General features: G+C 43.4%; 2 protein-coding genes across 3 annotated transcripts in view; both read left to right on the forward strand.

The window, feature by feature from the left end:
• Window positions 1-15,915, forward strand: part of shroom4 (shroom family member 4) — a 61,523-nt gene extending 45,608 nt beyond the window's left edge. For both annotated transcript variants that reach the window (XM_065950790.1, XM_029282662.2), the window contains 9 exons: window positions 3,170-6,125; window positions 8,389-8,450; window positions 9,270-10,097; window positions 10,489-11,145; window positions 11,368-11,497; window positions 11,585-11,686; window positions 11,814-11,984; window positions 12,171-12,313; window positions 12,512-15,915. In XM_065950790.1, the coding sequence (XP_065806862.1) occupies window positions 3,170-6,125; window positions 8,389-8,450; window positions 9,270-10,097; window positions 10,489-11,145; window positions 11,368-11,497; window positions 11,585-11,686; window positions 11,814-11,984; window positions 12,171-12,313; window positions 12,512-12,668 (5,206 nt within the window). In that variant the 3' untranslated portion in view covers window positions 12,669-15,915. The remainder of the gene's footprint in view (window positions 1-3,169; window positions 6,126-8,388; window positions 8,451-9,269; window positions 10,098-10,488; window positions 11,146-11,367; window positions 11,498-11,584; window positions 11,687-11,813; window positions 11,985-12,170; window positions 12,314-12,511) is intronic.
• A 3,003-nt stretch (window positions 15,916-18,918) lies between these two features.
• The window catches only part of LOC110004103 (H(+)/Cl(-) exchange transporter 5), a 28,928-nt gene continuing 20,756 nt past the window's right edge, over window positions 18,919-27,090 (forward strand). Inside the window, 2 exon segments of the mRNA XM_065950907.1 lie at window positions 18,919-19,181; window positions 19,248-19,400. Coding sequence (XP_065806979.1) covers window positions 19,109-19,181; window positions 19,248-19,400 — 226 coding nt within the window. The 5' untranslated portion in view covers window positions 18,919-19,108.

Consider the following 27,090-nt stretch of genomic DNA (forward strand, 5'->3'; position numbering starts at 1 on the left):
TAACCAATCAGACCTGTTCTTTGTCTGACTGTTGGACTCTTGACACTCAGTTTTTTTTTATTAATGATGTAGAAACTTTTTGTCAGGCAGAAGAAAAATTTAATTAAATGCTCGTCATTGAGGTTTCAAATTGACATCTTTGAACAGTGTTTGGAGGGTTGTCCAGTTCAACAAAAGCCTTAAAATGTGTTCAATAATTACACATCAAATGCCCTCATGTGATTAAATAAAGCTACCCATTGGTATCTCAATTAGTGGTGACATTCTTGGAGAGTCACTCATGAGGTTTGGTAGAGCTTTAGCCTCCATATGCAGCTTTAAGCATCCTCATCAAGATACATTGCCAATTTATATCTGAACCAATGGGGTGGCTTTGACCAAAGACATCAAACGGAAATGTGTAGAGCTTGACTTTTAGTAGTAATACCATAAAATCGGAATATAAGACACACAGGTAAAGTTTTGGGGGGGGTCTCCCAAAACGGGGAAAGGATAAAACTGATGACAGTGGCCATATTCATATTTTGTGAGTGCCACTTTTTTAGATCTTAAGCCAACTATTCGAGCATATAAGAACTTTAGCCTTTGATCCATACTACAAACAGTAGCTGTATAAAGGTCTGTTGATTACATAACCAATGGATTCATCTCAAATTGGAATAACGCATGACTTCATACATCAGTGAAACAATTGGAGGGAAAAGTCTGAATAGTTCCGAAAAGAAGAAAACCAAAGAAGGTGTGTGTCTATCAACAGAAGTCTTTGTATTGAAGTATGATCTCACAAAGCTTAACTGTAATCCTTCAGAGGGAAAGAGGAAGTCACCAAAGTTGGTTTATTGACTCACAATGAAAAAAATCGTCTGTCTTTGTTTGTCAGCTTTGAGGTACGTCAGCTCCTTGTTCTGTTCTCCTTTTGATAAGAATCAGTGATATAATGGAACCACGGTTAGATTTAATGGTCCCACGTGTATAAGATAGCAGTATATGTGTGTGGGTGTGTATGCGGGTCTCTTATTCCCACAGTTTGTCCTGCCTGATCTCATCACACACACACACACACACACACACACACACACACACACACACACACACACACAGAACATCAGATGAGGAGGCAGCTCCCGGCATAACTCTGGACAATGGCATGTGACTCCCAGAACATGTGGACAAAGAGAGGAAGACGTTCAATAAACTGTGTTTGTGTGGAGCAGAGGGACAATTTGTACAGTCTGCATGTGTGTGTGTGTGTCTGTGTGTTTTATGGAAATACAAAAATAACATAAGGAATTGTCTGAGGGCAAAACACCAGTTAGTGAAGTTATCTGATGACACATTGAGAATAAACCCAGCCAGTATCTGTGTATTTGAATGTGTGTGTGTGTGTATACGCTGGTTTATCTGTGTCAGCCCTGACACTCACATGTTCCACATTGCCGTCTGATTGGGCAGGAGTGACTGTGATTTCCTGTCCAGCTCCCGTCTCATTTCCTCTCTTCCTCTCGACCGTCACCCAGGTCAGATCTATACAGCGGCCTCTCCTTCTCTCATTCTTCGCTCACTTCCTTCAAAGGCATTTTTCTCATGCAGATAATGGAACTTTGGGAGTGTGATCATCTGACCAGTTGCTTTTATAAAAGGCCGTTGTCGGACCAACAAGGCGTCCTCCACTCTGAGTATGAGCTTTTAACACCTTGGGGGACTACATAAAAATACTGAGTAGTTAGTGGTAAAAAAAAAATGGTTTTCAGATCCTTGCCTGGCTTGTCAACCAGAAAAGAGCCTACATCTAATCTGCTGGTTGTTTCCCCCATTCTGGTTGGAAATCAGAGCCTTTTAGAAATCCCTCTTGTCTGTGAGTGCTTCTCAGTATACCTTGCAAACATGTTTATTTTTTGAATAAGTCCAACAAAGACACAGAAATGGTGAGTGATCAACCTCTCTTCTTAAAAGGAAAATGAATACCATAGTTAGATAAAAATGCCAGCAGATATTTTAGTTGCTGACTTTTTGGATTGAATTTAAACCAAGCAAAGAAACGTTGTTTGCCCCATCCCCCGCTGGACTTAATACTGATGTGTGAAATCTATTTTCCTTGCACCATTCCGTAAGCTTTTATTACACTGGAAACAACTTAATCATGTTGTCTTTTGTGGCATCCAAAAGGAAGTTTGGAATCTTTGTGAATTTATGGATTGTATTAAGACCGTAAAAAGCAGAGAGGGGAACAAAAGGGGATGATGATGTGCAACAGAGGTCACAAGTCTGTTTAAAAGAAAGGACATTGTGGTTTAATGGCACAAGGACCAACACACTATTTGATGTTTTTGTGAGATTTATTGCTGTTGATTCTCTTGAAAATTACGGTTTATCCTTTTTTAAGTAATAGTGTTTTTTGGAGGCTTACTTGATCTGATTCATGCCGCTAAGGATAACGGGTGCCATGTGCCGTCCAGATTTTATGCCCCAAAGAAATATATTTTTTTGTAACAGTCAGTCCTGACTCAACTATGAGCAGGCTTTATTGTAAGATAATTATTCATTTTAATCAATTCAAAACTTCAAAGATCTACTTTCCAAAAGGAAGTGCCTTTGTTTCCATTTTTTGTGTCACAAAATAAAACCTAGAATGAGGCTTCCAATGTTTCATTGAAAAAGCGGTTACCATTTTGCGCTAACCCCACATTTGATGTAAATGAGATGAGGCAGGAAGAATCCACAAGGAGAAGAAAGGAATGAGTGAGGAAGAGAGGAATCAAGGGATGACTTAGAGGTTTTCACTCCGGGCAATGAGAGTTGATGAGAAGGAAATCCCTCTCCCCCTTAAGAGGCTTCCTCCATGGGTCTTTAAAAACACATGGGGCTGCCATGGATAGTTGGCCCAGGACTGATAGAAAACAGATTCCCCAGCTGTACAGTTCAAACGTTTTATTCAAGTATTATATACTATATTTGTCCTGGGGGAACACTGCATCTTGCCACTTGAAAATCAAAGATGACTTCTTGTGTGCAGTCTCTTAGCGCGTAAACCCTCTTGTCAATCAAGAGGGAACATCATACTGTTTTAAAAGATGCCATGTGAATCTTGCTAAAAAAAAAATCCCATTTCTTAATTGATAGCATGTCTGAATGACTTAAGTTGATCTTCTTTGTCTTTATGTCTCTGCAGTGAATTGTCCTTGCAGTGGGGTCAGCTGTCCAGACCTTATTCCTCCACTGACCGAAGCAGTTCTCTGGGCTCCATGGAGAGCTTGGATACACCAACACCCACGACACAACCTTACTCCGACTCCCATAATTCACCCGTCGACCCCGCCCTCTTCAACAACAAGAGAGACTCTGCCTACAGCTCATTCTCCGCCAGCTCCAACACATCTGACTACGCAACAGTGACACTAAGGCCGGGAGAAGCCTGCTCCATGGATAACCTCCTCCAGAGTCTAGGACCAACTTGTCGAGGCTACCCTGGTGTTGATACCTCAACCCTGGGGAATTCTTCTGGTGAAGTCCTGGGTGAGGCACAGCTCATTGTTCTTAAGTCCAGGTCGCTGACCAGGACAAGACCAAGGCCCGTTGAGGTAAAAGAGAGGCCCTCCTCTTGCTGTTATGAGGAGGAGCGGAGAGGAGAAGACTTTGAAATAATAAGAAATGGAGAAATGGGAGCTGAGAGAAAGAAGAATCCTCCTCAGCCTCCAACCAGGAAGGACAGTTTTAGGGCCACCCGGAGTCGCCCTAATTCTGCCAACAAACGTTGCACTTCTGCACCCATTGAAATTTCCACTGTTTCTTCTCTTAATGAAGAAACAAAGTCCTACCCAAATGTTGAATCAGGAATCTATAATGGCTTCTCTGCAACAGAAGATGGTGATAAAACTGGGAACTCCAAAGAGGATTCTATGGACTTGCACTATATCCAAAGACATACTAAAGACATTAGACATATAAGATGTGACACTAGTGCTAATAACAACTTTAACTCAGACACAGCATCAGATCACCACCCTGACCCAGTCACAGCTCCCCTTGTCCCCTTCAGCACCTCCCCCCCAGGCTCCTTATCTGCAGAGCCCTCCATTGAGGTCCAAGGGCAGTCTCATACCATAGACTCTCAGGCCAAGTATTCCTGTAGGGGGCTGCACCGACACAGCGCCCCAGAGAAGCTGCTCGCAACCCAACTTCAGCTATTGGAGTTTGACAGTGAAGACTCCCCATTGGAGCCTTGCAATCCAGCAAAATCTTCTGACCCTTCATTGTCCTCTTGTAACAGTCAGTGGCCCCATTCATCGCTCCAGCCTATGAGGGAAGACACAGATCCTTCTCAGAACCAACCCCATACTCAAAATAAATGGGGTGGTAGTCGTTGTTCCACCCCAGGATCTGTGTTCTTGGAAGGGGGAGATGATGGTCCAGGTTCAAGTGAGAGACTGGAAGCGATTGGTGTTAATGGGGGGTCCGTACCCACAGTTGAGCATCACCATCCTTGGGGCCGCTCTGTGAGTGTACCAGGGGACCCCACTGGATCGTCAACCCAGGGAAGGTTGAGCTCTGATCAAATACTGGAGAGAGATTTTGAGCCTCTTAGTGCTGCATGCAGTGTGGATACTTTGCTGGAAGAACAAAGGGCAGTGGACAAAGAAAGAAGTGGATTTAAAAAGGTGGAGACTATCGAAGGAGAGCCGGATCTGAGAAAGTCACACTCGTCCAGGAATCACCGTCGGAACCGCCGTCGTAATGAGCGATTTGCTACGAACCTCCGCAATGAGATCCAGAGGAAAAAGGCCCAGCTCCAAAGTAGCCGTGGTCCAGGGGGGTTGCTTTGCAGTGGGGAAACTGTACAAGAGGAAGAGGGTCCAGAGCTCAATGAAGACGGGGCAGACCAAGAGCTGCCTGCCCAGCAAAGGACTACCAAAGTTGCATTCGCTTCACCAGTTAGTTCCCATGATGCAGGTACCACAGCACCAGTTGAGGAATCAATTGAATCAAACCATGATGTCCTGCCTCAGCCACAGTCAACAACCTGCCCTCAGAGCAACAGTCCAACTAGATCCGTCCAGATTCTTGACCCAGGAGTCCCCAGTTTTGGGGTTGGAATCCGAGTTGTGGAGGAACCAGCTCCTGCTGGTAAAGCCCGCCGCTGGCGTTGGACCCCTGAGCATAAACTTCAACCAGAACCTGAACCAGACAGAAGGAATGGAGTCTCACGTGAGAGGGTGTTGGGAGTCTCAGGGTCGAGGCATGGGGTCTGTGCCTTCACCCCTTCATCCACTTCCTCATACAGTCGCTCATCTTCCTGTTCTCGAATGGACGATTCCGATATCCTTCCATTTGCAGATAGAATGAAGTTTTTCGAGGAGACTAGCAAGGCCATGTCTAAGTCAAATGGGTCAAGTTTGACAAGTCAGAGGCAGAACAGGCCCCAGCAAAATGCAGAGCTTCAAGGACGGGAACTTGGTCAACATCAAGCCCAAAGGAGATACTCCTACCAGGGTGGCCTTCAACAGGAAAGTTCCCTGCTTCCAAGCACTGCGGAATCCCGAAGGATGTCTGTTAGTACCAGCAGGGAGAGGCAGAGAGAGAAGGAGAGGGAACAAGCCCGAGTAAGAGAGGAAAGGGCTCAGGACAGGGACAGGGAAGAGAGGTTGAGAGAAAGAGAGTGGCAGCAGGAGAAGGAAAGACAGGAGAGGGAACTGGAAATTGAGAGGGCGAAACTCAGGGAGATCCAGCAGGAGAGGGAACGAGAGGAGAGGCTGAGACACTGGGAGAGGGAAAGAGAGAGGGAGCTTGAGCTGGAGAGAGAAAAAGGGATGAAGAAGGCCAGAGAGAAGGAACATCTCAAGATACAAAGAGAGAAAGAGCTTGAGAGAGAACGAGGGGGGGGGAGGGAAGAAGATGCTCAGCTCACCTCGCATCAGGAGTTTTATGGCAGTTCTGGCTTCAAAGAAAAGAATCAAGACTACCAACCCAAGGACAACTTCCAGCACAAGCCTCAGACCATCTCCCATAGCCATACCCAGAATCACGTCCAGCGATCGGCTTTTTATCGAGTCAACACCTCCTCCCAGCAAATGGAATATCAGCAACCTCTTCAGGAGGGATATACAACAAGAAGCTACACTGCTACAGAGGTAAGACCACTGTTTTAACTTAAATGTAGTCTTAAACACTAATGCATTAAAACGTATTCACAAATGCAACAACATATTTCGGTGCATTAACTTTTTTTGTGGCAATGGGGCATTGAGTCATGGTTAATGTTGAATGTTGCTGAAGGAATTCCTATACTTGAGTGTCATTTGTCAGACCTGACAAACAATGCCATTGTTTTCAAGGCAGAAGCTGTTAAGATATAAACCTGTTCACAATCCTTATTGTGTCAGTTAACAAGTATGTTTACAAGCCTGCTGGCCTCAAAACCAATTTCCAGCAGAGGGCTTTAAAAGATAAATAACAGTCTGTGTCTGAGCAACACTAAAAGTACACCTTTCACAGTGAAACATAAACATTGCAGTTCACTGCAGTCAGACTGTGGTTGTAGCCTGAACTGACATTACCGCTGGAGACTGAAATCTATCTTGGTTATTTAAAACTATCACCAGAAAGGGATCGAGGTGGCCAAAATTGGATGTTGAACTTAAGCGATTGCTTGGTCCAAGTGCTCCGTGGTGGAATGACTGGTTTGTAGTTAAATCTTGCATCCTGTGTGCAGTGGAAGTCTGAAATTCGCATAGAAAACACAGCAGATAATGGAAGTAGCTATTACAACTGAGGCACATTGGGCAACAGCAGCGCACACTTGTGTCAGCAATAATAGCAGCTAGGGTTACATGTCTTCCACAAACTGATTTGAGTCTCTTGGCTTGGGTCGCAGCACCTCATCTGAACTTCAGCCCATTACCAACCTCATCATCTGACACTCAGGAAAAGCCAAACCGACATTTGTTTTGCAATAAACCTATCATCAATTCAGCATTTCTTTTGCTTCAGGCTGACTTGAACTCAAACTTCCTTCATGTTGGGATCTTTAACATATAAAAAGGATGTTGGTTTGATGCCACGGTGATATCCCCATAAGATGAATATTTGTTTAATATCTGGTGCTGACGATTTCCAGTGCCTTTAATGGTAACAGATGTGCTTGATGTACTACAAGGCTGTCGTAAGACAATCTACAGATGAAGCAATAGAAGGGGAAACATTTCAAAGAAAACATAACAAAGCACATTCATAATTGTCAATGTTTGTGTTAAGCTCAAAGCAGTCAATCCGATTCTGTTGGATGTCTGCTTATCTTATTTCCAACTATTCACAATAAAATTACTTAATGCCCCTCAAACCCACATTGCTGCCATCAAGGTTCTTGTGGTTTGGAGTTTATTATCACAAACCTATCAGTTATAACCATTGTATAAGTTGTATTCTATGTTGACAGCAAATGGCGGCCAAATATGTAAAATTCTCACCCCACAGATCCAACAAAAACACCATGTGAATGTTGACATTTACATTTCAGACAGTCAGAAAATATAGCATATCCCATTGGTGTATCTGCAGCTCTTCACTGTCTTTCTGTGTGCATCTAATGGCTGATGTATCTATGTAATAAGGGTGCAATAAGTTTGTTCACTATTAAACCAATGGGTAAATAAACAGGGTTGAAGAAGGAAAATTATCTGATACTGCACTAACTGCAGCTAGGATGAGTAAAGATTTATATAATTTCCTCAGGTGATGGTGAGCTAGATGCACTGGAAAATATTTTGAAATAAACAAAACAAGAAATGAACCATGTGTTAAATAAAAGAAGGAATAGTACTACATGTCAACTTTGTTTTTTTCCAACATGATCACATGAAGCAGTGCATTTTCTTACTTGTAAATAGTAATTTGGTTGAATCCAACTGTAACTCAATAAAAATACTGCAAACCATCCAAAGAGAAGGACCTGAAACTGGTTGAAAGCCGCAGAGAAAATGGCCCAAAGCAAGTTGTTAGACTTTTTACTGAAGTCAATTTACAAGCTAAATAAGGAAATACAAAAATCAACCAGTTCCAGTCTCTTAAATTTCAAAAAGTAGGTAGATTTTGTCTTGTTGTTCTTTAATAAATGAAAATCTTTGGGTTTTTGACATATGGTCATCAAAAAAAACCCAACATGTGCCCAAGTCATCACTTTTGTGTCCCGAAAAAAAGCTACCACCATCTTTTCACAGTTTAGTAACAATTAATATACGATTTCATTTTCCCATTTTGATATTTAAAAAATTCCCAAATTCAGCAAAACATACCTCCACCCCAATTAACCTCATCAATCTTGATATATATATGGCAGTGTGGAGCAACACCCAAATTGAAGCCTTCCTTCATTCCAGCTGTAAATCTCTTCCACAGATGTATCCCGCCCGGCAACAGGAAACTGCCAAACTCAACAGGAAGTACAGCCTGACTGAGAGGTGAGCCATTTCCCTTAGCAACAACAAAGCAAACCTTTATATTCATATTTAATTTTTTAATTTATCTATTCACAACATTTTTTTACAGCAGTGCAGACACGCTTTCTCCATTTTGTCTGATTGTCTAAACGCGTGTCTCGTCAGACTTTAAGATGGGGTCAGCCCATTGTGCAGTGACGGGCGGAAATCCCACTCAGTCATGCCCGGCTGTGATTTGACTGTAATGAGCTCTAAGTGTGTGGAGCAATCATCCATGCTTAAAAATGTGACCATAATGATATGTGGTTGGATGGTGATTTCTGTAAGTTAGTATGTGGAGGGGGGGGGGGGGGGGGTTTACTCTACTTCTACTCATATTTGACCTGAGACAGAAACAGTTCAATGAGTCTGGAATGAAAATAGGAAGTGTAATTTATCCACTTTTACTTTCTCTATGTTTTTGTTTAGTACTGTGTGGATTCCTCTCATGGATATGTCTCCGCCCATCGTCCCTTTATACCGCCAAGGCCCCTGGAAACGTAGTTTATTTAAGTAACGGGATACCACATGAATTCTCTATTTGAGGCAACATTTAGAACAGTTTTGTTTATCTTATTAAGAGTGGATGAAAACCAGTAAATAAACAAGCACAGAGGTCTAAAAAGAAGAAATATTGAAATGGTTAGCTAAAAGAAATACTGGAAATGGTCACACACTGTTTACACAGTTAGCTAAACAAAATGGTTAGCAAACAATTAGCTGATGTTTTAACGATTGCTGACTAAACCAGCCTACATTGGTGCTAGTTTTTGTTCACAGAGATGTATCGTTTCTTCTCAGGGACTATTCAAGCTGGAGACGGGAATCGAGGCCTCCAGAGAGCGTTCATCATTATAATCATCAGCCCCCGCACCCGGGTCGTTGGAGCTCCAGACAAGTGGACGGAGGCAACGATGAGCAGAATGGATACGCTTTCCCTCCCCCTCCAGCTCCTCTCTCTCTGCGAGGGCGCGCCATGTCTGAAAATGACCTCCGCTTCGACAGCAGCCACCGGTGGTCTCCGTCCATTTCTGTGGCGGCCAGCGAGACTCTGAGCGAGGTAGAGGAAGGAGCCGGCGGGGTCAGAGGAGTAGAAGCCGCCAACACCGCCTGGCCGAAGAGAAAGAAAACGCCACCTCCCCCAAGACCGCCGCCCCCAAAGTGGGAGCAGTTCCACCGCAGACGTGCGTCTCACCACGCCCTCTTCTCCTCTTCTTCTTCTGCTGCTCCACACTCCGCGTCTCCCGCCTTCGTCCCTCCGTCAGAAACATCCCGACAGCGCTCCTACAGTCTTCCTCCAGAGAGACAGGAAGCTTCAGAGAGCTGCCCGCGCTGCAAGTGCAACCAAACCCAGCAGCAAACGTATTCCCACGCCTCGTCCAGTCAGAGCCAAACACGAACCCCGGAACACACTGTCTCCCTCGTCGCTCCGTCCAATCAGAATCAGGTGGAATATCAGGAGCAGCCCTTTGCTATGGCTCTGCCCAGTCCCACGTTCTCCAGGCGGGCGTTTAGACCGGTGGCCCCGCCTCAAAGAGAGAGGAGCTCATACGACGAGCAGCAGGAGGGGGTGGAGATTTTACTGACTCCGCCTCCACCTCCTACACCGGCAGAAGAGAGCGGGAGAAGGTGAGCTCGAGATTTAAAGCAGCAATTACTACAAAATGTACAAAAAGAATTCCTGTTTGTTGATACAGTCACTCCTTCACACTACCAACACAAGTCCCTTTGCATGTTTAGCAAATAAGATCATGAATACGATAGTGACTTAAAAAAAAACCCCAGTATTAACATGTAAACATTGACAGCCCCAGTGTTTAATAATGCAATGGAAGTCTGTAAAGCTAATGCATGAAATCGGGTAGTAAGATAAGTCATGGGTGCAAAAGATCTTCAGAAATTGGCTGAAAATGTGTTTAAAATGTTTTCTAAAATGACCCTGTGGTCTGCACATTGTTTGTCTTGTAGTGTATCTTTTATCTTTATGATGTGATGTTTTATCTCCTTTGTGTTTCTGCAGCGTGTCTGAGGTAAACGACAGCCACAGCCCAGATCAGGACAAATTAAAACCTCACACACACCAGCCCAACACGAGGCCAGGAGCCGAGTGGGAGAGGACGCCGTCTCCCAGAGTCCGCAGTGACTCGTCGCTTCCTCCTGTTTTAGAAAACAGAGAAGTCGGTGCCACTTTACGTCCTGAGTCGTACTTCTCCATCGACTACATGCAGCAGCAGCAGCAGCTCCGTATGGGTGCAGACCACCAGAAGATCTCTGAACCAGGAACCGAATCGGAGACGACCCTCAGCCCGAGCCCCGCGCACAGCCTGGACGCGGAGCTCGACATCCCCATGGAGACGGACATCGACGACTTCCAGGAGGACGAGGAGGGACTTCCGGCGGGGGACGAGCCGATCACCAGCGAGCTCCCGTGCTTCGCTCTGCCCGTCACCGTCCTGGAGACGGACATCGACACCTTGCAGGGCTCCGAGGCCTCGCCCTCGGCGGCGGCGGGCAGGACGCGGGCGGAGAGCGGCTCTGTGGAGGAGGAGGAGCTAGAGGTCAGGGAGAGGCTGAGTCTGGAGGAGCTCTTCCCCCAGAGCGGCGAGGGCGAGTCGGGCACGGAGAGCTGGAGGGGAGCCTACCAAACCCAGGAGCACAACACGGACAGCCTGGACAGGTGAGGAGGGTCATTACTGAGGGGGGGGGAGTGTGCGTGCGTGCGTGCGTGCGTGCGTGCGTGCGTGCGTGCGTGCGTGTGGTTACGAGGTTTTTCCCTTTGTGGAGATAATTGATTGCGTTTCTTATTTATGTACTCCTCTGATCACACTATTTACGACCCTGCGTCTGTTTAGTCGCTCTGCCTCTTGTGTAAATAAAACAAACGCTTCCTCTGCGCCAGGCGGTCGGGTGCGAGCTCCAGCTGCTCGTCTTATTACAGCACGTCTGCGGCCAAAGCTCAGCTGCTGTCACAGATGAAGGACTTCACGGACACCAGAGAGAGGGACGAGGACGACGAGCTGACGTACAAGGTAACGCGCGCGGCAAAGCGGGAATCCGTCTCCTGATGTTGTGCTTTGTCTGTCATATTTTGTAACATTTCTGTGGCTGTGTTGCAGAAACAGCTGATGGAGAGTCTCCGTAAGAAGCTGGGCGTGCTGAGAGAAGCTCAGCGGGGGCTGCAGGAGGACATCAGAGCCAACGCACAGCTGGGAGACGAGGTGGGAGAAACGTCCAGCTTCTTACTCATTCACCTCCTGGGAAGAACGTTTTTTTTAGTTTTCATTGATTTCAGTGACCCCCCTTAACCCCAAATATATCTGTCCCTGGTCGTGTCCGCGTCCTCAGGTGGAGAGCATGGTGGTGGCCGTGTGCAAACCCAACGAGGTCGACAAGTTCCGCATGTTCATCGGCGACATGGACAAGGTGGTGAGTCTGCTGCTGTCTCTGTCCGGGAGGCTGCTGAGGGTGGAGACCACGCTGGACACTCTGGACCCCGAGACGGAGCACCACGAGAGGGTGAGGAGGAAACAGAGGAAGGAGAGAGAGAGAGAGAGAGAGAGAGAGAGAGAGAGAGGGTGGTGGGGAAACAGGGTACCTCTAAATGTACAAGTATGTACTTCTTAAAGTCGGTGTTTAAAAGAGAAAATGAAGTCCTTAAACTTTTATTGTTGTCCGCCATCCTCCCCTCTGTCTGCCCTGTAGCTCCCCCTGCTGGAGAAGAAGCGTCAGCTCATGAGGCAGCTGTCCGAGGCTCAGGACCTGAAGGACCACGTGGACCGCAGAGAGCAGGCCGTCAGCCGGGTGCTCGCCCGCTGCCTCTCCCCCGAGCAGCACAGAGACTACAGGTACGACACAAAGACAACTTTTATCACCTGAAATCAGCGTAAGGAGTACATTTTAAAAAACAAAACATCACCACCGTTACTAAAAGGTGAATCAAAGGTTCACAGAGTTCAGTTTTATGGACGTCTTTGCTCGTGTTAATATGCAGGGTATCATTTGTTTTATATATTTTTGTGTGTGTTTTTTTCTTTCCTTCGTAGCCACTTTGTGAAGATGAAGGCGGCCCTGCTGGTGGAGCAGAGGCAGCTGGAGGACAAGATCCGGCTGGGAGAGGAGCAGCTGCGGGGGCTGAGGGAGAGTCTGGGTCTGGGTCTGGGGATCGGTATGGGAATGTCGATGGGATACGGACATTACTGAAGAAAGATAAAAAAAACAAAAGAGATGATGAAGCAGGGTGTGTAGTCAGATTCAGGTCGACACGTTAGAGATTTAGAGGTGAGCATTGATTCTTAAAGGAATAGTTTGACATCTGTCTCTTAAGACTCACTGTTTAATATGGTTTATGTCATTTTGACTTCCTGAAGTCTTAATGCTAAGCTAGGCTAAAGGTTCCCTGACCCTACATCTAAGGCTTTTTATAAGAAGTAGTAGGAAAAAGGGAAGCCAATGCCAAAGTGCCTTCAATCTGCATTTTTTTCAAATGGCCAGCAGGGGGCGACCAAAATCTGATTGTGCAGAAGCGATTTGAATATTTCCCATCTTCTCACTTCACTTAAACCTTAGTAAGCTTTTTCTCAAAGTCTTTTTTGTCTCAATGGCAAGTACAAAGACTGATCTAATACACAAAGAAGTTAATTTAGTAAATGATGGTCCCATTTAGATTGAAACTGACAATTAAGATGGGTTTTTGAGGGCGTGGCTGTGATTGGCTAGTACGTAGCTTAGCTGTCTAGTTCAGCCTTTCTTTGTGATTGGCAATGGAGTTGGCTGTACATGATGTTTTGGCCAGAACATTTTGTAAAAATCAGGTTTCATGCTAAACAAATTACAGTTGGATGTTGCTAAGCCAAGCTAGCATTAGCTGATATTTTAGCATTTTTCTAACCCCAACGCTTCTGTCCATAAACACCCTCTCTTCCAAATACATGGTAACTTTTTTTTGCTTAAAAGATAACAAGATGGTGATGGCCACAATGCCAAATTTAAGACTATGGTAACTAAGAGTTGGCATCACATTGGCAAGACAGCTTCATCTTTAGCACTCCAAATTGTCAAACCATTCCTTTAAGAGTTAGAAAAATGTTGATGCCGAGGTTTCAGGACCAAAAACCAACAGCTAGAAAAGCTCCACGATGAAGACTAAGACCAAAACAGGAGCTTGAGGCCAAAGGGGTCAGAAAGTGGAAAGAAGTGGACTACTAAACCTTAGAAGAAAAAAAAAGACCGAAGAAGAAAGTGAAGCACGGACTTGTTAAATCTTCAAATATAAAGAATACACCAGATGCTTTTAACGACAACATATCCCCCAAACACTTGTTTAAAGACGTTGAAAGTCGATAGCCTCTGCTTCACATTAAGTGCCTGAAACATGTACTGTAACGCTAACACTGATCAGTATCACACTACGTTGCCAAAGACATTTTCGCTTGATGAATGTGTCACTGAGATGCTGCTTTATGTGTGTTTTTTCTTTTTGTATTTAAATCTCCTGGTTCAGAGAATCTAAGGAGACTTTTATTTTCTGGTGCTTCACACTTAAAAACTGTTTCCATTAACAAAACTGCAGCATTATCGGGAAGTTAGCTAAATGTGTCATTTTGTCTTCGTTGCTGGTTGACACCTCTATTTAGCATTACATATACTGTATTATCTACCATAATGTCACCATATTACTTTGTATTCCTATTACTGTAATGTCTGTGGATGTAACATGTTTCACTGTGTGGAGTTTGAGACCCCACCGACTCGTTATACTGTCACATATTAACTGTTATGTACAGAGGACACTTGTGTTTATAATGTATAAGATGTGTAAATAGTTCTTTTGATGTTTGAAGTGACTGGAAAAGATTGTAAAAATTGGTTGTAAGGATGGACAAGAAGACTGCCAAGAGAGAAGATTATTGGGTATTTTTGATGGAGAAAGAATCCCAAGAAGAATTGTTGTTTTTGTTGTTAGCTTGATCAAGTATTAGGTGAACTTTTCCCGAAGTTTACTCCCATTTTGAACCCCTTTATTTGTTTTCTTAAAGCCTTGAATTTTATTTTTTGTCAGTTAGTGTTTACTGGAAACTGAAGTCTAAAGAACATTTATTGGCTTTCATGGTAAAAGTTGGATGAGAAGATTGACAACGCTCTCGTGTCTGTACGTAATGTATAAAGCTAGAACCAGCAGATTGTTAGCTTAGCTTAGCACAGCTTTTGAAAATGAAGGGAAAGGAACTCTCTGTCCCCCTACTCGCACTTCTTAAACTAATTAAAAGCAATTTCTTGAATTTTCAATTGGTGCAAAACTACATCTAAAAATTACACATTGTGATAACCAGCTTGTTCAGGCTAGCCAATTTAGCTTTTTGGCTAGCTTGCTTTGGTTCTATTTAACACTTACAATTTCTTACAGATAAAAATTTGCTTTACAGGATTTTAACAGAGCGATGCTTGGCCCTGTCCAAAATGTTAAAATATCTTCCTACCAGAAACTCTCTAAAGATCATTAAATAGAGCCAAACGAAGGTGTAAAAAGACACAGACAGGGGCTAGCTAGTTAAGGCTAGCTGTCTTTAGCTAGCATGCATTTGTCTTGTTTTCGCATTGTACAGTTGAAACAAATATACATATAAGTGAGCTTTAGAGCTCAGGAAGGCTAACATATGTTTATGGACTCAGGTTCGCGGTTTTCCTCTTTTTCCATTCCTAATGCTAAGCTAAGCTAACTGGCTGATGGATTTAGCCTCATATTTAACACGCATATGTACAAGTGTGGTATCAATCTTCTCGTCTAACTCTCAGCAAGAAAGAACTGCATATATTTGCCAAATTGTCCACCTTTTTGTTAATGAAAGTGCCAAAACATACCAAAAATGACTTCTTGTTCCCAATCTTTGTAAGACAAGCTATCCTGAGATTCAGTATTTTAACTTAAGGCAATAAATGTTAAAAAAGATAACAGTAGCTCAACAAGAGATGGGAGGGATTCTGTTGGGGAGATTTGTATAGTTTGACTGTTTAAAGGCAAACTTTTGTAAGTTGCTGAAAAATTCAAACACATTTACTTTTGGCTTACATTATTAGTTTAACTGGTTGGATTAAAAGTCACAGTTTAACACATGTTTTCGTTCACTACCTAAGTTCACTCTCAGATGATTCCTGCTGTTTTAACACCCAAAACTCCAAACTTAACATGTCCTTGTTGTTCTGTATTGTAAATATTACGTGTATTTTTGTACTATAACAGCCATTTTTAAAGCTGACCGGGGGGAAAAAAGAGGAAAAAAGATGCTTGTTGGGTTAGTATGAGAGTATATTTCTTCCGTTCTTGTTTTCCTGTGTAATTTTGATATATTACGGATTTTTTTTTGTAAAATGTATTGCAAGATGTGTAAGTGAAAAACACTCCTGTGAGTAAAAAGTACCACAAATAATAATAATAGTATTTTAAACAAGCTCTACGTCTCCTGTTGTGATTTATATCCTCCTGGGTGAACGGTCTCTTTATGTGTCCGGTGCAGAGATGTAGGATATTTTTTCATCTGAGGGGGAAACTGTTGTTTGAGTGTCGGGGGATGGTTAAGTAAATATGGCCAAGGTCGAACAGAGGTTGTCAGATGATGAGTGGAGGGGAGATTGAGTCGTTCAGCGGCTGCTCAGTCGGCGGATTGAGAGATGTGGGGAAAAGATTTGTTTTGAATTGTGTCAATAAAGGCTTAAACGGCCCAAAAATATCTTTCAAAAAATAAGCCTGTACTGTAATTCCTGTACCTGTAATTCTAGCCAAAGTGTAGCAGAAACATAGAGCTGCAAATATGAAGCGCTTAAGGACAGTGGTATTGTTATTCTCAGTATTAAACAATTATTGGTAAGTAAGAAATGTGTTTCTGTTGTATATACCACTCTGAAATAATTGATGGTGTGGGGTAACTATTTAATCATGTCTATAAACCCCTCTATTTCAGCCCTGCTCAGAACAGGCTGTTTCTGTGTCTGTACCTTTAAATATGTAAATGAGCTGTGTCTGACCACGCCCCCTCTCTGGAAGGGCTTGGGTGTACTCGGTGCTTTCTCGCTCCATGTCCTATTGTTTACGGTGAGAAGGCAGACTCAGAGGGCAGAACAAACACCTAGCTGTGGGAGTGTCACCCACCTGGGGGAGGGGCTACTGCCCTTTGTGATGTCATGAAGGGAAAATCTCCAAACGGCCTGTTTGAGCACACATTTTCTGAAAAGTGGAGCAGGGAAAAGACGGAGAGGACATACAGACTAGAGACACATATTAGTGTTAGAGAAACATGGTAAAGTGTATTTTGCTAACATGTGATCTTTAATTTAAAAAACAACACTAAGTTGAGAGGCGTTTCAGGCCACATGTTTGTTCTCACATAGAGAGAAAGAAAGCTGCTGAATGAGGGGGTTTCTGGTCTGAGGAAATAATAAAGAAAACAGCTGTGGTAAAAGTGAGGAATCCGTGTTTTTTTGGGGAAGCGAGGGAGTTCAGTCTTCTGCCTGACCCAGATTGAAGAACAGAGGAGAAGTGGAAAAAGACAAAGAAAGGGACATAAGACCAAACATGGAGGCGTATAAAAGTGCAGAGGACAAAGTGACCGACAACTGAAACTCAAAAGTGAAAGAAAACCAAAATCAAAAATGACAAAGGGAACAGATTTAATGAAGGATGGTATCACTGTAAGGTCACTTTTATTGAATTGTTATCTTTTTAATGATTGTGTTTATATAAAGGAGAGAAAGAAAGTGAAGAGAAACAGGCCCACTGAAAGAAAAGACACAGTGGGAGGCCAGGTGGAGACGTGTTTGTGTCTACTTCAGATCGCAGAAAAAAAAAGATGAATGAGTGAGGCGTGCAGGAAAAACAAGACAAGGGGAGAAAAGAAGGAAAGTTAGGAGACATAGGACATAAACCAGGAGAGGATGATGCCGGTTGCGGTTGCACCAGCAGGTCTTTTCACAAAGTGTGCTTTATACGTGTACAGATGTTGAAACCATCAATACAAATTAAAGTGACAAAAAAACACAAACTTTTGTTTTCAGGAGAAGGACATGACAACGTCTGAGAAGAAACTAAGTAAAAAGTAAAATTTACCTCTGACAAAATTTAGAAAAACTAAAATAAAGTACAAGAATAAGAAATGTGTACTATTTTAAGTACTTGAATTCTACTTATAGAGGGTCCTGATGTATTTCTAACACATGGCCACAAGGTGTCGCCTTTGAACTGGGTTTTTTTTCCAACTCAAAACACTCCAATCCACAGAGACAACAGCCGAACAAAGAATAGTTGCAGATCATTAATACATTTATTAAGCATCTGCTTTTGGTCTTTGGTCTCTTGTTGGGCTGGGCATATTGTTTATGCATGACACAATGATCCAATAAAATCCATTAATTAATAATAATAATAATAATAATAATAATTAATTTGTGAAGAACTTTTAAATACAGGTGAAAAAAAAGTAGTTCTTTAATAGTTCAAGCTGAAGTAAAGGTCAGGTAAGTGGAAAACACTGCTGCTGAAGTCACAAAATTCAAAACACCAGCAGACCAGAGATAAAATCGAACGCCGAGAGGTCGAACTGCTCCACTGACCCACTTTGTGACGCATCGATAACTCGTGACTCGATTACTTCCCCCCTGGTCTGTGTGGATAAAGCAGCTGTACTGACCGGAAACAGAGCGATGCGGCCTGAAGAATAAAACCAATGAATCCTGACGTCGTGCGGGAAAAAACGCATGTATAAAATACCTACAATAATAGTATTAGAATTCCTGACTAAGCTTTGACAACGAAATCGTCACATTTACCCTACTGTTAAAAAAAATACCGTGTCATTTTCTACTATTGTATTTTTTTATTTAACTTTTGTAAATATGTTTTAACTTCTATTTTTATTTTTTAATAATTATATTACTGTCTCCTGTTCTCTTGAGCTGCTGTAATGCAAACATTTCCCCCATGGGGGATCAATAAAGTTTATCTTTATCTTTGACGGATATTTTGACTACCCCTTACCGGAAGTTGTAGCTAACTTCCCCTAGCTTGACCGTCGCTTAAGCATTTGTAGTTTTAAGTGGCAAAAACGAGCCGTGCTGCGGACAGTCATCGCATTTTTTTATATTCTTTTGCGGCGTCTTACCAACAATATTGCTCTACTTTGGCCTCGTTTAACGCAACTAATGCGGTTTTTTTATTTTATTTTATTTTTTAAACGGAGCATGACGCAGGAGTGTTAAGTTTACGTTGGCTACTGTTGACATAAGCAGCCAAATCCGAGTCACAAGACTTCTTCTCCACAGAGCTGGACGGCTGCTTTCTCTCCTCACAGGTACAGTCTACAACCTTAAATACTCCTTCTTCTTTTTTTTTTTTAAGTGCACTTTTGTATTAAAACGTTCGCATTAAATTGAGTCCACGCTCGAGAACGTCAAAAGTTACGTCAACGGTTACGTTTTCGCAGAGTTAGTTTGACAGCCGCTGGTGACAGGAATATAACGACTGCGGCTGCTAACAGCTAAGCTAATAATCTTTTAATTCGTCGACTGCAGTTTGTTCTGCTGGTTTCTACTCAAACATTTGGAGGAAACAAAAACAGAGCCGATGTTTTTATGAAAACTTCCTGTGAGCGGAGATGCACTTTAGCTGCACAATGTTGAAGTTTTCTTCGAGCTTGTATCGGAAATATTCAGCCGGCAGACTCAGAGGTAAACACCAGTTTCTCTCTCTCTCTCTCTCTTTGTGTGATTATCGTACTTTTTCTTTTCTGACAGGATTTAAAAGGATGGAGACCGCAGCAGGGTACCGCACCGGAAGCTTCGAGGCCCTCCATCACTCCAGTGACGACGACGATGACGACATGGTGGACATCGCGGGGGGGACGCTGGACTTCTCCAACACGGATGACGTCCCCCCTCTCAGCTCAGGTGAGAGGGGGGGGGGGGGGGGGGGGGGGGGGGAGGGGGGAGGGGTCTTCAGTTAGTTTCAGCATCACAGAGGAAGCTTTTCTTTTCTTGGGATAGTTTGAAAGCCAAGAAGTGTTGGGTTGGTGCCTTGCTCGAGGGCCCCTTTGCAGTGCTCGGGAAGTGAACTGACGCCTCTCCAGCTGCCAGACCAATAATCAGATTTAAAAAAAAAAATATAGTAATAAAGCTTTTAGCTGAAGTGGCCGGAGGGTCGCCGGTTCAAGTCTCTGTGCGGACCGAATATGGAAGTTGGTGTGGTAGCTGGAGAGGTGCCAGATCGCCTCCTGAGCACTACCGAGGTGCCCTTGAGCAAAGTACCAAACCCCCCTCCCCACCACCAGCTCAGGAGCGCCTCGCAGGGGGCGGCGCTGTCACTCTGGCATCTCTCTGAGACAGGAAATGTTGGGGGGGGGGCAAAGGGCTGAGGTCGATCGCTTTGAGTCTGATTGGACACACAGGTGCTGACAGGAAGTGACCAGAGGCAAAGCACAACATTGAGGGCAGTTCTTGAGAGCTCTAATCAGTATAGAAACCATCTTATAAGTCATCGTTATCAAACAAAAACCATCGTCATTACCATCATCATCAATAATATGGAGATACTAGTTTGAATACGACCCCTGTTCCAGATATTCTCACATGTTTTGTTTGAATTGAAAGACGTGCAACCAGACCTGGTTTCCTGCCTTTGTTCCGCTTTGTGGTTCCATGTGGTCAACAGCGTAGCTACAGGAGACCACAGGTTGTTGTTGTTTCCTCTACTGTAAACCAGTGTGGCGAATGCTTAATGTGGCTGAAATGCTAAACTCGGGATTTGCAGCAAAAGTGAAGGATATTAATCTGGAGAATTGTTATATTGTGTTCGTTATTATTCTAAATTTTAGTGTGTGTGAGTGTGAGTGTGTGTCACATGCTTTTGGTGAATTGTAGTCATTCATCTAAATAATCACTGGGCACATGCTCTCACATGGAAACAAAACATCAGAGCACTAACTCAAACATTAATGTGAGTTATGGCAGCACACACACACACACACACACACACACACACACACACACACAGTCGGGGACTGTCTGGGACTGTCTGGGTGAGTTCCTGTCGTCTGTGACATCTGTACCCGTTCTACCCGGTAACCGATGATGTCACTGACTCCACTGACTCCACTGACACTTTCACACAACAAACTCCCTAATGGCCTCCTATGACTCTTAATACCCAGAGAGGGGACTTCTCTCACATTAATAACCACATCACTGTAAGAGCTGCCAGCCAATCACAGTTAGAGTAGAGATCTAACAGAAACATCCAGAAGAGAATCAATAAGTAAGCTTGGAAGTTAAGGGCATAATTTGCATGTTTGGCCTGAGAAAAGCACTTTGAAGTGTTTGTTTTTCCTCCAAAGCCGCAGCTCCTGGCAGGGTTTTTATTTTCATCACTGAGTCATCTGTGTTGATTAACAACACGCTGAATCAACAGCAGGACCATTGAGTTAACTGTGGAAAAAGAACCAGGATTAAGTGTTTCACATCAAGACATACAGCAAAACAGAGACGGCTGACGTTTCTTATCTTCCTTCCCTCATGTAAACAAAGACATACCCAGACCTCAAGCTAGCGCAGTCTGAAAGCGGACGGCTTGCCCCCCCCCCCCACCCCCTCCGACACAGGCCGAAAAGAAGATTAATTCATGCTCAGTGTGTAATTTATCACTTAAATAAAATTACAAGTGCAACTATAATTAATCTCATAATTAGTAGAGCGACTCTTTTTATAATGGTTGAGTCATTAAAGATATTTGTGATGCAAAGATGGCAAAAAATTAAATTTAAGACTCTCGGAAGAAGATTTCCTGGTATACTTTAGTTCAGTCCATCCTGAGAATAATAATCTGCAGTATAATAATGATGGATGGATCAGTAGATTACTTTTATTTATCCCGAGGGTGAATTGTATAATCAGACGATGATATTGATCTTCCTGAAATAAAGGTTTTCAGCTGCCTGGTTACTGATGATGTCACAGTGACATCACCGATTGTCAAACATAAGATAAGAAAGTGCCAGAGGGAAGTGTGGAGACGAGATTTCTTCTCTCAATGGAGGAAGCTTCTGTTAGAGTTAAGCTGTGTGTGTGTGTGTGTGTGTGTGTGTGTGTGTGTGTGTGTGTGTGTGTGTGTGTTTCCACTCTGTCAGCTTTTTATCGTGGAGTCCAGAGACGCAGCCTTGTTTTTTAAAGTGGCAGCCGAGTATTTTAAAAATTACACGGTGGTTTTGTGAAAGGAAATCATATCCCCTATGAATGTGTGTGTGATTCAGTTTGAGTAGAAACAGGACAATCAATAGGACTTGAGTTGAAAAGTTTCATTCTGAGAGTCCAGCTCTGTGTCAGTCTCTGGGGGTCTCGGTTCATTTGACCCTCCACCGTCCAGAGTCCGTCATTTTCAAGTAAAAAAAATACATGCTGGTAGCTGTTGTTGTGCAGTGAATAAAGTCCAGCTTGTGTCCTAATCAAAATTCTCATCACCGCTAGATGTTTGCATTTCATTTCCTGCTCTCACTTCCTCCCTTTCTTTTCCACTCGGGATTCATCGAAAGTCCCGTTTGGTTCCCTGAATGCTCATTAGCATGGACTAGAACATGTTGCTAAGCAAGTTGCCTTAAAAGCCACAGACGTAATCATGAAACAGTTCTGCTCATGAACCTTTAGTGTATGGGACACAGGTGGAGTTGCTCGTCTAAATACTGTCCAGGGATTCTTATCAAGGTGTTTGAATCTCTCTCGTACACTGTGTGCTGATAGAGACATGACTTAATCAGCCCTTTTTTCATTTTTTATATCGGTCAGTAAACATGTTAACTTATGCTGTAAAAACTGGCAGTGTTTTGTGTTCATCAAAAGGAATAACTCTCTGAGGGTATGTGAGCATGTAGCTACTCGTGCAAGCTTTCTGGCTTTGCTGCCTGTGTTTTTGTTTCTCAGCTGAAAGCTCTCTCTGCCATCCTCAGGTAGACGTGGAACACCTCAGGTGGAGGTGAAGTGCTTTGAGTGCCGGGGGAGGCATTTGATTGACCCAGAGAAGTGCCTGGTATTTACTGAATGAGTTCAAATCAGTTGTTTTATCAGCCATGTTAAACAAATGTAGAAGATCATTGTCAGTAATCGTTCTTTTTACAGCTCTTTATTGACCTGACATCCTCTCAGCTGCTGTAAACAGTGGACTCTCTTACTCAGGCTGACCACGGGATGTAATAAATGATTGACAGGCGTGAGTCACAACTTCGGTCACAGCGTGTCTGCTTGTGTGTGTGTGGAGCCTTTTCCACAGTGTTTACTCCACAAGGTCACATGTGGCCACTGTGTGAAACAGGAAACAAACAGGGGGGGGAATTTACAAAGTGATGAGTGAATTTGTGCTTAGGGTTGGGTGCAAATTTAGAGACGTTTAAGGGAAAACCAGCATGCCAAAATATGATAATAAACCTGCTGCTTGTGCCTGGATGTATTTTGAAAGCACTGATTTTTATAGTAGCTGTAAAAAATGCCACAGCTTTGACTCTGCAGCAGTAAAAGTCTCCTCCATCCATGTAAGAAAGAAGAAATCAGCTGAGCTCAGATATTCTAACTCTGCTGCACTAACCTGTCGTTACATTCATACAGATAAGAGTTACTAGCAAGGCCGCAGCCCTCACTGTTTAACTCATATCAGAGGTTAAGTGCTCTTAAAGTGCATTAACACACAGCTCTTAAAACACCTCAGTTAACCTCCTGTACTCAAACCAGGAAAGTAGCAGGTCCTGATCGTTTTCACTTAACCTTTAAAAAGGTGATCCTCCATCCCGTAATGAGTCATAGTCCTAACCACTGAGAACGCTGCTCGTTGTTTTAATATCACACTGAAGACATGTCTGACACCTTCTGTTGGTTATATTACTCACAATGACAGGAATCCCCCCTGGTGGGATGTTGGGGGCAAAGTTTGAAGCACGTAGCATCACAACTATTTCACGATAAAGAGCTGCAGTATGGCTCAACCGATTAATCCAACAGCCGATAATATCGGCCGATATTAGCTTATCCAGTGACTATCGGTATCGGCTAACTTTATCGCAGATATACTCCAATATTACTAAATGTATTCACCAGTCAAAAATCATTGAAAATCATTTTATTACACTAGCAATTCTCTTTCACCAGCAGAGGGCGCTATATGGATTACGACAAGCATCATCACTCCAGATTGTCAAGAAGTGATGCACGTACATGTGCAGTTACTTTCCAGTTGAGTGACTGTCTTGAACAAACATGAATTTAAGAAAGATATCGGCCGATTTATCGTATTGGATTTTTCCTCTTCCCCCTAATATCAATATCGGCCTCGGCCCAAAAAATTCCATATCAGTCGGGCTCATCGGTTGAGTTTTGGGGGCCAAGAGGGGTCGTGTGGTAGGGTAGGTAGTATCAGCGTTGTCACTACCTGGAGCTTGCATGTACGGCTTTTGGTTGTGGTGGCCACTAATGACCTTAGGGTAGGTTGTGTAACTTTATCAGTATGAGAGTTATGGGGCATGACTGGAGTAAGGCAAGGGGTGTCTTCACTTACCCTTTCATTGAGGCACAAGTATCTGGTGTTCATTTCAAACCAGCAGAAATTCTCCATAAAAATCGGAGCCTCGAGTCTGTTGTTTTTGAAGCTGAACAGTTGCATCATGTCTTCATGTTTAGGGAACACGATGAACTCCGTGAAGTGTGACGTAATTCGCTGCAGAAACTCAAGCATTCCCTTTTTTAAATTCAATTTCCTCTGACCCGACAAGTATGATTTATCGACAAAGTAATGACAGTCTACGTCTTTAACTTGTTCCGGAGATGTTTGTTGTCGTCAAGCGCCACGGGGTCACATGAGACACCAATTCCCATGACGACCAGACATCAGGAGTTCAAGGTTCAAACCCTCGCTGGAGACAGAGCGTATGTGTGTGTGTGGGGGTGTGTGCAAATCATTCTGCAATAAGAAAACAAAGCGTGGACGTTCTAGCAGGCTGCTCAGTGGACATATGACAACGTGAGTGTGTTCGGATTTCCCAACGATTTCTGTGAAGAATTAAGTGTGTGTGTTTTGGTATTCAGTCAGTTGAAGATTATAGTGTTGTTGTCCCCTCAGGACCCACACGGAGTGAGTGTTGCGCTCAGCAGGACGTCTCTTAGCTGGAAAACGAGCTCCAGTTGCTTCAGGGAGTCTGTGTGTTGCTGACCCATTTTCTGAGAAGTGCTAACATCGTATCAGTTTGCACCTTGGAATCCTGCTAGGATTGTTCTGCTGTAGCGTTTAGAGCTGTAGGCTGGATTCTTGTTTATTTGGCTGTTTGGATTCAAAGAGACACCCTTCAGAGTCAGACCTCTTCTAAGTGTTGCCTGATTTTTACTTTGTAGCCTGGGAAATGCTTTAGCAACTTGCACGTCTTAACCGAACTTAAAACAACATTTCTGCCAGCTTATCGTGAACAAGGGTCATCCAAGGACACACCCAATAAGCCGACTCTTGAAGGGTTGTTTTAGTTTAGGTTTATGTCACTTGGCTTCTTCTGCTGTAGTCAGAAGCCACTCCACGATGTCTGTATTTCAACACCAGATCCCTTCAAGTTTTGATGTATCTTGAATCAAGTCCAAACCTTTAACGACTGCCTGCATTTAAAAAATAAAATAAAGGTCAGCAGATATATTTTTTTTTTTTTACAATTTCTCAATTTCCTGATCTGATGACATGATCGAATCTGTGACTTAAATCTGTTATTGATTAAACAGAACATAATGCCTTCTCAATTAACTGTACTGTAACAGATGTGTATGGGACACAAAAACACAATTTGTTATTTTGGCCGGTGAATTTTTTCATCTACCTGCCACCTTGGCCGGTGAGTCAAGAAGTTAATTTCGGACCCTGGCGCCAACCAGTGGTCTCTGAGTGCAGCTGCACTGTCTTAAGACACAACCCAGACGACGATGACGACACTGCTAACCGCTTCTGATTAACATCTGCGAGGCGTTCGCTCTGCTTCCTGCTCAGTCTCTCTCTCTCTCTCTCTCTCTCTCTCTCTCTCTCTCTCTCTCTCGCTCTCCTCTTAGCTTCATCCTTTCACCGTCTTCTTCCTCTTAGCCTCAGCCGTTGTATCAAACAGAACAGAGACGAGTTGACTGCCTTCTTATTTTAACTGAAAAGTCGTACGCACTTCTCGCAAGATGACCTCGACCTGTTGCCATAGTTACATAGTGCAGAAAACAGGTGAAACCGAACACGCTGTGGACATGAGACAGACGCCTTTCTCACCGTTGAAATCTATTGTGCCATTAAATGGAACTTTGAAACTACTATTTTAAGATGGAAAAGTGACATATTGTTCCTTTAATTCATTCATTTAAGGAACGTCACCTGGGCCTCACTTTGGTTTCTGACACATTTTTCTGAGGACAGAAGCACAGAACCGGATTGAACTGTTGCTTCAGTCCCGTCCCCTACATTTTCATTGTAAGCAGAGGAATGAACCACAGGAATGTGGTGGTGTAGTCCTATCTCCTTTTAAATATACTGCGCTGTTTATCTCGTGGAGGTCCAACACAGCTTTTTGTTTGAGCGGAAGTGCAGTCACTCTCTCCTGCTGAGGTCACAGAGGGGTAACAGTGAACGTAACGTAATGTTAAAGTTCATCATTCAGGGTCTTTTAACACTTTCAGGGGTCGTTCAGTCACTCATTTTCTAAACTTATTTAACTTACAATTGATTGTGGATCAAAATATTGAAATGTTCTCCTTTCAATGGATCACATTCAAAAGGGTCTGCATCCTGAGAACTGGACTCAATGAAACAAACAAACATACCCACAGCCTGACCCTGTTACACAACAGCATGTGTCACCGAGCCTCTCTTCCTCAGAACTGTCCGGGTCCCCACCGGATTCTGGAAGGCCAAGACCTTCCAAACACAATGACCTCACTTTTTACGCATTAAACCCCCTCAGCCAATCACAGCCTGCTCCCAAACGCTTTTTAACACAACAATCCCAGCAAATCACAGCCAGCTTCCCACACACACACACACACACATGTGCCAATCGTCAGCAGAGATTTCTGACCAATGAGGGAGTTTCTCTACTTGACTTCACTTCCTCGAGGGGGGGAAGAGAATTTCCAGTTTGAGTTTTTTACACTCTCACTGTGGACACTCTGTTGGGGGGGGATGATTTGAGGGGAGACAGACATGAGACATGGACTGGGAGTTTTGGACTAAGCAGCTGGACCAGGAGGTTCTGGTTGAAAATGGTGAGTTTGAGACTGTAGGAGAGTTGAGTTTGCTCTGATTTCTGAGTTTTGTTTGATTTGCTGACACAGATGCAGCTTGAGCAAGATGTTTCTTTTCTTTATCTAGAACACCTTTTAATGCAGGTGTGTGTGTGTGTGTGTGTGTGTGTCTGTGTGTCTGTGTGTGTGTGTGTGTGTGTGTCTGTGTGTGTCTGTGTGTGTGTGTGTGTGTGTGTCCTGTTTTTGCTTTAAATCCCTTTTAAGTCAAATTTTGAATGCAGTTTGTCTTTGTTGTGTTTTGCCTCATACCTTTACCTTTTGTTGAGTTAATGCACGTCTGTACTGATTCTCTTTGAGC

This window comes from Labrus bergylta, chromosome 22, assembly GCF_963930695.1.
Source record: "Labrus bergylta chromosome 22, fLabBer1.1, whole genome shotgun sequence".
NCBI lineage: Eukaryota > Metazoa > Chordata > Actinopteri > Labriformes > Labridae > Labrus > Labrus bergylta.